Consider the following 12,107-nt stretch of genomic DNA (forward strand, 5'->3'; position numbering starts at 1 on the left):
ACGGAGCATTTTAACGTTAAGTGGATGGAAGGATGTTTTCCGCAATAAAAGGTAAAAGTGAGGGTGAAATTGTCAAAAAATGAAAGGTAGGAACATTTTCTACAAAAATCTTGAAAAGTAAGGACGTTTTGTGCTAATTACCCATTAACAAAGTAAACAATCAAAATATATGTTAACAAGTAAACCTAATATCAAATAGCGACAAATTACATGAACTTTTTATGAGGTTTTGCACGTTTTGATGAGGAATTAGCGGACAATGGCAGGGTAACCCGGTCCATTTTTCACAATATCTTTTGATTAGTGATGGCAATTTACCCCGNGGCGGGGTTTTGCCAAATGGGGCGGGGCGGGGTGGGGGTGCCCCGCCCCATTGCCATCACTACTTTTGACTCTCTTTTTTTTTTTAATTAAATATATTTAAATTAATAGAATTTCACAATATCCATTTTACCCCCATTTTGGACTTTGAAATTTGAAGAGCAAAGAACTTATCCTACCACAAATCGATCCTTCAAGTTTTCTTCATCAAATTTTATCACTATCTCCACTTGCCTTCGTCTCTCATATTGTGTGGTAGAATTTATATTAATGATTATTTTCTTCATTTTCTTTGATTAGTTTCTATTTTTTTAAAATTTCTTTTGCTTATAATGTTGTTGGGTAATATGTTTAATATTTTAAACTTATCTATTAAGATGTAAATTTACTTTGACATTCAAGGATTTATAACAATGATTCATTTTAAGTTGGAATAATTTTGCAACTTAAAAAGGAATTAAGAATAATTTTGTAATTTCATTAGTATTTTTTGCAGGTGGATTTTTTTTCCTATTAGGAAATAAAGAAAATTATAAATATAAGTAATAAAAATACATAATTTGTGTAAAACTAAAAATGGAAAAAAAAATTTATGTATATGATGTAGTGAGAGGACTCGCTTGAACGTTAATTTATGGAGGGATAAATGAATGAGAAAGGAAAAAATAAATTTCTTAGACGAAAAAAGAAATAGTAACTGAATTTTGGAGAAAAATAAATAATGACAACATTGACATGTAACACTTTACATAATATAATAAAAATGGTGCGATTTATTATTTTCGATTATGGATATTTTGGTCTACTTAACCATTTCTAATGGAAAAAAATTATAATTCTTTATCAAAAACATTTTTTGTCCCCATACTATAGGACATAGTATGTGAAGTCTAAATTAAAAAATATGATGTATAAAGTGTAAATACACCATACACAAAGGCTGTACATTATGATTGAGAACATGTTTGCTAAGCTTAAAAAGCAAAAGGTTTCTATGCTCCGATTTGATAGAAATTTTAATTTAAATCAAAATTAACAATTAATTTTAATCACGTGTTTTATGGAATCTACAACTTTTTAACCATACATTCCATCAAGTTTATTAAAATTTACTAAAACCTTAATTTTAATATCCATCAAAAAAGACTATATACGTAAAAAAAGAAAATTTTATTTTTCAAAATATTTTTTTATTTTGCAGTCAAAATAAGTTTTAATATTTAACAAAACAATTGTTTATTGTAAAACTAAATTTTTTAAGCTTAGTCACCTAAACATGAGATAAAATTAAAATTTAATCAATTACAAATAATACAATTGAATGCAATGTGTCAAACATATAAATGTCATCAAATTAAGCTCCTATTTGGTGGAGATTAAAATCAGTTTCTAATAAATTTTAATAAAAATTGATGAAATATATGACTAAAAAATTATGAATCTAATGAAATAAATAATTAAAATTAATTATTACTTTTAACTTAAATCAAAATTTAAATTTTAACCTCTAGAGAGGCTAAGTAATTTTTGTTTCCCTAACCTAGTATAAAGACAAGCACGTGGAGCGGTCCTTGATTTGGTTGCAATGGATGCATGTGGAAAGCTTGTCAACGTGCATGTGCACATATCAGGGGGAAACACGAAGAATCATATTATTCTTGCATTTACAAGGTGTCATACATTGATCTACTCCTGAATTGCCGCATTAACCATTCTATATGTACGGGAAAATGTATACAGATGTTTCATAGAATACACACAGCAGTGGGGTCCATCGAAATAAAATATTCACGTGAGGCCCATCCCCATGTGAGTGCATGCTCTGTGGAATTTCTGTGAGATTATTCCGTGTACCTAATTTCTGCATTTAACAGATTATCATCGGTAAGACTCATATTTTTTGTAGAAAATTTTTCTAAACTTTCAAAATATTATCTAAACATGTTCAAAACTTCTGTCAAACGAATTCTAAGTATTGTTTAGAAACATGACAATTCATTTAATAATTTTTGTACATGAATTGAAGTTATTTTTCGTCAAGAGTTCAATGCGTGTATAACTTTTGTATAGGACGGTGACGAGAGTTAGATTCAATAATTTTTTGGGTTTTATTAAAGGGACAATTTTATTATTAGGATGTTACGAGACAATACAGGTGGAGTTTTTGTAGTTGATTTACATAGTATCCTAAAATAAAAGTACCAAAAGACAAAAAAGACAGTCGACATGGGACACTAAATCTTGGCAGAAATTGGTTAATATTCATTACATGTGGCTATGCACATGCTTTTTGAATCATGCCACACCATCTTTATTCTGTCTAATAAATTATCCATTTTTTTTAAATACAACTATAAAAGAAAAGTAGGAAAGAAATGATTAATTGGCAGAGAAACACATTAATATAAATAAGTGTGATTAATTATTATCTGGGAAAAAGGGTTTGAACTTTGTTCTTTATTTTGTTTATGCTTATAACTGAAAAACTTTCTATTATTTTAAATGGCTTCCTTGTCGTTAATATGTTTATTTACGAAAATATTTTTCATGAGAAGTCTCTGATAAAATACGGTTCTTGGTAAAACTAGTTCAGGATCGTGGGAGTTTTTTCTCTTTGTTTTGAGTTGAATCTTTCAATTGACAACAAATTAAAGAATCGTGACATGTATAGTGTGAATTTAAAGAAGTGTACATCTAGTATGACAATAATAAAAATATATTAGATAAGGAAGACATCAATAAGATTTAGCGTAGCATAATTGTAAAATACGTTAATTTCGTTGGCCATTAAAAAGGATTATCAGATCGAAGTTGGACCTCACCTTCGAAAAGCAATCGATGACTTCGTGATTAATATTTTATGAGGTTCCACCAAGTCTCATGAGTAGGCTACTACTTCATAGTCAAGATCAACATCGGTGAAAAAATTGGTGCCAATATTTAGAGCGATATGGATTCCATGAATCTTGGGAATCACACGAACATTGTTTAATCAGATTCGACGTATAAGATAATATATGACCGCCCTTCTATGTCAATACTAAGTTGTCCAATGATACTCCTACTAGCTTAAACTCCCCAACTTCTAGTGAATATGACTCTTTTAATTAAACCACAAATTCTGCTCGAAGTATCTCGTGTTTTGCTCAAAGGAACATAACACGTGTAACGACCTAAATTTTATCGAGAAATCATTATTTTGTTTAATCTCTTCCAAACATCAAGGCATCTTCTTTCCAATCCTCCCTAACTTCAATCCTACCGAAATGGTATTTTTCCCTAAATTCAGCCATGCATGAAAAATCAGCCCTTAATATAAACATTTTACAGCTACACCAAATTATAGTAATACTCTAAATATATACGACAAAATTGTAACCCATTCCTCGTTGTCTCTCTCTCTCTCTCTCTCTCTCTCTCACTCACGATTTTCTTGCTATATATAGGCGATTTCCTCGGGAAAATGTCTGTCAATCCATGCACAATATGTCTTTCCATAACCCTTTTCGTTTAACCTCCAATTCTGGCGATCAAACTATTGAAAACCCATCTCCTTATGTTCCTTTGATCGACGCCGGCAAGGATCCGACCAGAACTCCGGCTAAAAGCCGTCGTCCCTCCAGAGTCGTCGTCCTCTTGTTGGCTGGGCTATTGGCTGTAGCTTTGAATTATAAAGGAAACAGAGATGAGGATTCATTTCCATTTGATAAGATTGTGGTTTCCTCCACGAATCGGCCGGAGAATAGAGTGCCGGCGGTGGCTCGTGGAGTCGAAGAAGGGGTGTCAGCCAAGTCATTTATTCCATTGTCGGGATCGCCAAAATGTCATTGGACTAACAAAATGTTAACTTGGCAAAGAACTGCTTACCATTTCCAGCCAAAAAAGAATTGGATGAATGGTAATTTTATTTTCAATTTGTATATATTTTTTTAAAATTTATTCACACCCATTTTTATCTTCTGAATTTTTGCTAATATGTAAGATACGAAAGTATAGAATATATTAATGAATTAAAGAATAGGGTAAGCAAAGATCTCAATAAATTTGAGTTTGGTAAGTAAGTTATTTCCCATACGGCTCATTACTATGGATACATGTTATCATCTTTCCATACTATTTATTATTACAAATTTCTTTTCTCAGCATCATGTGGCTAAGAGATGTTCCGACGATATACACATTATTGGATATTAATTTCACATGAGTGTTCTCAAACATTTTCTTCAATGTTTCGATGTAATCACATGTTATTGCAATTTTTTATTTTGCATTGTTTAGTCCACTAATATTTTAATTTTTGTTTGGTTGAATATGTTGATGGCAATTATTGGGGGCTTGATTCAGATCCTAACGGTAACTCTATTAATTTCTATCACTCTATTTCATTTTTCAAAAAATTGATGAAAGTATGTCTAATTCATATGAAATACTATTATAGGTCCAGTGTTCTACAAGGGATGGTACCATTTCTTCTACCAATACAACCCATATGGTGCTGTATGGGGCAACATTGTTTGGGGACATGCAGTATCAAGGGACCTTATACACTGGCGCCACCTTCCGATCGCCATGGTTCCCGATCATTGGTATGATATCAACGGTGTCTGGACGGGGTCAGCTACGATTCTTCCCAATGGCCAACTTGTCATGCTCTACACTGGTTCAACCAATGAATCAGTGCAAGTTCAAAATCTTGCATACCCTGCTGATCCATCTGATCCCCTACTTATTGATTGGATCAAGTACTCTGGGAACCCGGTCTTAGTCCCACCACCTGGCATTCACTACAAGGATTTTCGGGACCCCACCACCGCGTGGTTGACCCCAAAGGGCAAGTGGCGCATCACCATTGGTTCTAAGGTAAACAAAACTGGCATTTCGTTGGTGTATGACACTACGGATTTTATAAGCTTTGAACTCTTGGATGGAGTACTCCACGGTGTTGCGGGTACGGGCATGTGGGAGTGTGTGGATTTTTACCCGGTTTCGAAGATCAAGGAAAACGGGTTAGACACATCTGCAAATGGTCCGGGAGTGAAACATGTACTCAAAACTAGCCTTGATGATGATAGAAATGACTACTATGCACTGGGAACTTATGATAGCTCTACTGCTAAATGGACTCCTGACAATCCAATAATCGACGTTGGTATCGGATTAAGGTACGATTATGGAATTTTCTATGCATCAAAGACATTTTATGATCAAGAGAAGAATAGAAGAGTCTTGTGGGGTTGGATCAAAGAGACAGACACTGAAAACACAGATATACAAAAGGGTTGGTCATCGGTTCAGGTACGAGGTTTATATGAGAATTCGATTCTTATCATCATTGATGCTATTATTATCATAACAAAATGTGAATTTGTAATATTGTGTTGTAACTAATTTGGAAAAACTAAACATTAACATTTGATGTTTTGGACATCAATATTATGGATGATATTTGTCTTTGCAACATAGGCTATTCCGAGGACAATTTTGTTGGACAAGAAAACCGGTAGTAACTTAGTACTATGGCCAGTTGAAGAGGTTGAGACGTTAAGATTAAAGAAGAAAGTATTCGACAAATTGGAAGCCAAAGCCGGTGAAGTGGTGCCACTTGAAGTTGGCTCCGTCACTCAGGTATGCATTATTAGATCGTATTCAACACTGTAAAAGAAAGTACCCTAACTTATTTTTATAATCTATTGCTATTAATATCATTTGGTCCAACTTATGGAAGCCTAATGGCTTACAAAATTGTCGTTGAGATTTTGTAGATAGATATCATGGTCGAGTTTGAAGTGGATAAGAATTCCTTGGATAGCATAGATGGCGCTAATACAACTTACAGCTGCAATGCCAATGGTGGGGCGGCTGAAAGAGGCGCGTTGGGACCATTCGGTTTATTGGTCCTCACCGATAATGACCTAACCGAGCAAACTCCAATTTACTTTTATATTTCCAAAGATGCTGAAGGAAATTTCAAGACATTCTTTTGTGCTGATCATTCAAGGTCTTCTTGAATCCATTGAAAAACTTATCATGTTTAATTGATTTATATAGACAAAAGGACTGATAAATTTTGTGTGTAATAGGTCGTCTAAGGCAACGGATGTTGACAAGGGAATTTATGGCAGTACGGTACCGGTACTAAAAGGCGAAAAACTATCTATGAGAATACTGGTAAGTTAATCCCTTGATCATGTTCCTGAAATTTTGAGAACAAAACTCAAAAGTGATATACTAATAGTGAAAATCTTTTTCTTGATGCAGGTGGATCACTCTATAGTCGAGAGCTTTGCTCAAGGTGGACGGACGTGCATCACCTCGCGTATATATCCAACAACCGCAGTCGGTGAACATGCTCGTCTCTTTCTGTTCAACAATGCTACTGATGCAGGAATAACTGCATCACTTCAAATATGGCAAATGAGTTCTGCATACGTGCAATGATAAACTGCGACGCGATATTTCAGAAATGTTATATCTTTGCCATTTTAGTCACACATTATTCTCCTTTGTTGTACTATAGATTGTTGATAACAGTTTTAATGAGCTTAATGAATTCTTGACCGGCTTTAAAATCTATGTTACGGCAAAAACTGTTGTTCCTAAAAAGCTTTTGTCTTCTGCCAGTCTATGGAATAAGAAGAATAGAATTTCATAACTATATACTGAGAAGCTACCAGCCTTTAGTGGGGAATAAATTCACTTTGCATTTACTGTCACTTTGGCGAATGAAATTCATTTTGTTTCAGACTCATAATTGAACTTTATAAAAAATATTATTCAATTCAGACTATTAATTCAGTTGGATATCCATTTTTTAATTGAAATCCTACATGATCCTATGCCAAGTTGCCAAACTGTTTGAAATTTCAACCAAGTCCTATGACTTAAACATGGACAGTAGAATGTTCAGTTAAAGTATATGTAAGTCTGTGGTCTAAATGAAGCATTTTGTGAAGGTCACTGATGTGTTTGTAACAAATAAAAGTTCAGTGGTCAATGTGAACTAAATACAAAATTCAGTAACTATTAACAAGAATTGAAATTGAAGATGGGCAAATGGTTTGGTGACCGTTACGGTTACACCATAATTCCAATGTATTCCATGGACTTAAAATGAATGCAAACGGATGAGTTCTTAAAATATTATAAAAGCCCTGAAAATCTGGATCTGAGTGTAAGCTAACAATAAAAAACAAAGAGCTAAAGAACAGCTACAACATCACTTCACAGCCGTCAGATGTAGAGTTATAACAGAGGAATGTCCATATTCAGCTACTCTGTTTCTTTAGGACATATTGGACCAAGAATGGTTAAGTCAACCTTCGGAACTTGTGATTCAGTTTTCTGTGTAGTTCACATTTTTTTCCATGTTCTGCTCATTACTTTTCCATCAAAATGGGGATGTGATGCTATGAATCCCCATTTTGCTTAGAAGAAAATAAAACTGTTGTGAACCAATTGCCTTGATGAGGCTATTCGCCACTGGCAACTTGGATGAAATATGGGATGGCTTCAATATACCTTCTTGCAGCTTCTCTCTCACAATGTGACAATCAATTTCAATATGTTTTGTGCATCCATGGTAAGGTGAATTTGGGGCTATATATGTTTTCGTCTGATTATCACAAAAGGACTAAACTGCTTAAGTAAATTAAATACGATATCACATAACAAACTTCGAAACCATATCAACTCGCACATTGTAGACGCCATCGATCGATATTCTGCCTTGGCTGATGAGTGAGAGACTGTCAGTCGTGTCTTGGATTTCCATGAAGTTAAAGCATTCCCAAGGAAAACGCAAAACCTAGTAACAAACCTCCTTGTTGTCGAACAAGCCCCCCAATCCACACCGCAAAATGCTGACAATTAGAGTAAGCTTGTAGCTAGATAGAATAGGCCCTATGACGGTGAGCCGTTTAAGTATCTTGCTGATATAGAGTAAGCTTGTAGCTAAATAGAATAGGCCCTGTGCCGGTGAGCCCTTTAAGTACCTTGCTATCTGCAAGGTTGCCTTCTAATGAGTGTTCTTTGATTTGCTTAAGAATTGGCTAGGCATTTGGACTGAATATGAAATGTCTAGACAGTTGATGGTTAAATAAAGCAACGTCCCAATGAGTCTTCTATATTTGTTAGGATCGGTAAGATCAATCTCATCCTTTGCAGTTAGTTTTAATTTTGCTCAATAGGAAGACCAACAAGTTTTGTAGCAAGATGTCCACAATCCTGTAGGATCGCTAGGGCATATTTCCTTTGACAAATGGCAATCCTTTGAGATGATCATGCCACTTTGATGCCCAAAAATTACTTCAATGGTCCAAGGTCCTTGAACTTGAAATTTTGTGCTAAATAGTCTTTCAATTGCTGTATTCTCAAAGCATTATCACTTACAATAATCATGTCATCTATGTATACCAACATAATAATAAATGAAGTGCTAGTTTTCTTAACAGACAGAGTGGTCAGCATTAGATTGGATGAATCCCATCTTAGTGATGACCGAAGTGAGTTTTGGTTCCATTGACAATATGCTTGCTTTAGTTCATAGATTGACTTAGCTTGCAAACACGTTGCTCCCCTTGAGTGCCATATCTTGGAAGTAGAGTCATGTACACTTCTTCATCCAAGTCACCTACAAGAAAGCATTATTGACATCTAGGTGAGATAGGAACTAGTTTTTGAAGGTTGTAAGGGATAAAAAACAATGTACAACGGACATCTTGGCCACGGGTGAGAAAGTCTCAAAATAGTCTCTATTTTAGCGTAGCCTTTTGCAACCAGTCTTACCTTGTGTTGTTCAATGCTTCCATCAGCCTTATATTTGGTCTTGAACATCCATTCACATCCTATAGTTTTCTTCTCATATAGTAGCCGTATAAGCGCCCAAGTCTGATTTTTTTTTTAATGCTCTTATTCATTACTCATAGCAATCCTTTAATGAGGGAATGTCATGGCTCTGGTATAAGTAGTGGCCTAGGGTTCAAGGCTTCTTGCTAAGGTGAATTTTAAACGTGACAAATGTGTGTGATCAAGAACTGAAGAGAGTGCATGAGGATTACCTTCATCAATGTTGTCAAGAGGAGGCTCATTTGGTGTTGCTAAATATATCACTAGTTTGAAATGGAAATCTTGAAGGTAGTGGGGCAGTTTTCTATCTTTAGGGGATTTCCTAAGCTCCGGCGGATATGCTGCCATTTTGATACGAGAAAAGGCTAGTGAACTGGGATTTTCTATAGTGGGAAGAGTAGAAATATATGTAGTCTCCACCAGTCTTGCATATTGCTGGAGGTATCAGACGAAAGCTATATATTCCCTTCAATATTGGCGTCTGCTGGTTGTTTTGACAATTCTATGGGATCAGAAATGCGATTAGGAAAAATATCATTATTATCTAGTTTGGATATGGTCAGAACTAGCAAAAGAGAGGGCATGTCAGTATGATACTTGAAAGGGAAAATTTCTTCATGAAAGACCACATCTCAATTAATTAAGATTTCATTCCAAAGAGCGTGTAGCCCTTAATCCCATTTAGATATCCTATAAAAATACATTCCCTAGCCCTTGAATCAAACTTGGATCAACTATGGTCAAGATTTGACGCATAGCATATACATCCCAAGGTTCTTAAATGAGATTAGAAAGAAATTTTGGAGAAAAGGAAGTTTGGCTTTGCAGATTCGATAAAAGAGTACGATTGATCAAGTATGTGGCTGTAAGGACACACTTTCTCCAAAACTTCAATGGTAGTTTAGCTTGGAACCTTAAGGCCCTTGCCACATTTAACAAATGTAAATGCTTTCATTCTACTATAGAGTTTTATTGAGGGGTATAGGTACAACTTTATTGGTGAATGACTCTTTTTCGATCATTTTGAACTCTTTTCCTCGTTCTGTTTGAATGGCTTTCATCTTGCAGTGAAATTGATTTTCAATGAGGTTAAATAAGGTTCCTATTAATTGTCGAGTTTGGCTTTTGATCTCCATGAGTTAAATCCATGTAGTTCTACTATGATCATCAACAATTGTTAAAAAATAATGAGCTCCATTGAGAGGGGCAATAGAAAATGGTCCGCAAATATCCATATGTAATAGATCAAAAATGACTCAACAAACTTGTGATCAGATGGAAAAGGTAAAAGAGTTTGTTTAGCCATATGACAAGTATCACAATTGTGTTTTGTAGGGGTAAAAAAGGAATATTAGGATCCATGGTATGCAACAAAATAAGGCATTGGTCTGATGGGTATCCTAGTGTTACATGCCACTGTTTTTGTGTCAAAACAGTAAGAGAATGTGCAGCTGGTAGGCATTGGCGGACCTACATTGGGTCCCAGTGGGTCAAGTGACCCACCAGCTTTAGATGAATTTTTTTTTTTTTTTTTGGTGGTGATGGTGGTTGTTTTAATAGGCTTCAAAATTATGAAGAAAGAAAAATATCCTTTCATTCCCAAACAGTAATTGAATTGATTGTTTTCATTGGTAAATTTGTGATTATTGATAAATGGATTATTTTTTCACTCGAATTAATTGTTTTAATTGGTTGTTTGTGTAATTATTTTTTCACTCGAATTAATTGTTTTAATTGGTTGTTTGTGTATCCTTCCATTACCAAACAGTAATTGAATTGATTGTTTTCATTGGTAAATTTGTGATTATTGATAAATGGATTATTTTTTCACTCGAATTAATTGTTTTAATTGGTTGTTTGTGTATCCTTCCATTACCAAACAGCAATTGAATTGATTGTTTTCATTGGTAAATTTGTGATTATTGATAAATTGATTATTTTTTCACTCGAATTAATTGTTTTAATTGGTTGTTTGTATCAAGTTTAGAAAAGTACTTTAAACGTAAATATGGATTTAAAGTATTGAAAATAATATAATTATGGAACGTTAAAACGTATAGAGAAAAATTGTAATAAGATATCGAATATATTAAATTTTTAGTAACTTTTTTAGTTGTGCCTCACTAACTTTAAAAATCTAAGTCCGCCACTGCTGGTAGGTGCTGGTGCAACTTGATCCCATGGTCACTTTTCTGTAGGTAGTACAATCTGTGCGCCTCTTTAACAATTCCAATTGTCCTCCAATAGACTAGCTTCTGAATGAAATAGTAACCAGTTAAGAACATAAGACAACAATGGAGATTTCGACCAATTTGCTATTCAATCAATAGTTTTGAGACCAACATGGCAAATTTCCCTCTTTGAAAAAAATTGTGTTCAATGTTAACACTAAAAAAGTCCCCCTTTGAGTCAAATGTCTAAATAATTGCCCAATTTATATCAAAGTCAAGATTTATTCACTAAATTTTAAAGTGCTTCTCAATGCTCACTAAACTTTGTTCATTTGCACTCAATCCATCAAATTCCATCTCTCATTGCTGATGTGTCGATTGAGAATCCCACGTGGTAAATTATGACTGTTAAAAAAATTACAACTCAATCAAACCATCCAAGTAAAATGTTTCATTCCTCACCCAACTTATACATGATAATGGTCTACACATCAAATTTCAAAATGCTTCTCAATAATCACTTATCTTTGAGATTTGCACTCAATCCATCATTTGTCAGATTCCTTTCACTTCGTCGATATATGTAGCACGAAAATCCTAAGTGGCAAGTTACGTCCGTTAAAAAATTTACAACTCAACCAAAATATTCAATTTTCAAAAATCATCATATGTGAAATGCGACTTCCATGGCCTCACAAATTTCTTTGAGCCTAATTGTTGGTTTCTAATTCCCCCCCCCCCCCCCCCCCCCCCCTTTTTTCCTTTTTCCTC

The 12,107-nt window shown here is 34.4% G+C and overlaps 1 protein-coding gene across 1 annotated transcript; it reads left to right on the plus strand.

Annotated features, from left to right (window-relative positions):
• Positions 1–3,781: 3,781 nt before the first annotated feature.
• Positions 3,782–6,978, plus strand: LOC111393198 (acid beta-fructofuranosidase 2, vacuolar-like). The gene is made up of 7 exons (XM_023018622.1): positions 3,782–4,219; positions 4,666–4,674; positions 4,760–5,616; positions 5,785–5,946; positions 6,084–6,319; positions 6,402–6,489; positions 6,580–6,978. The coding sequence occupies exons 1-7, from the start codon at positions 3,799–3,801 to the stop codon at positions 6,757–6,759; spliced, it is 1,953 nt and encodes a 650-aa protein (XP_022874390.1). The 5' UTR covers positions 3,782–3,798; the 3' UTR covers positions 6,760–6,978.
• The last annotated feature ends 5,129 nt before the right edge of the window (positions 6,979–12,107 follow it).

The sequence above is a fragment of the Olea europaea genome, chromosome 4, assembly GCF_002742605.1.
Source record: "Olea europaea var. sylvestris chromosome 4, O_europaea_v1, whole genome shotgun sequence".
NCBI classification, from domain to species: Eukaryota; Viridiplantae; Streptophyta; class Magnoliopsida; order Lamiales; family Oleaceae; genus Olea; species Olea europaea.

Bases quoted from the DNA above. Each gene is read 5' to 3' on its own strand.
- LOC111393198 (XM_023018622.1), top strand. From the start codon at position 3,799: ATGCACAATATGTCTTTCCATAACCCTTTTCGTTTAACCTCCAATTCT. The intron at 5,947-6,083 runs GTATGCATTATT...GAGATTTTGTAG, and splicing joins AAGTTGGCTCCGTCACTCAG to ATAGATATCATGGTCGAGTT. The intron at 6,490-6,579 runs GTAAGTTAATCC...TTCTTGATGCAG, and splicing joins AACTATCTATGAGAATACTG to GTGGATCACTCTATAGTCGA.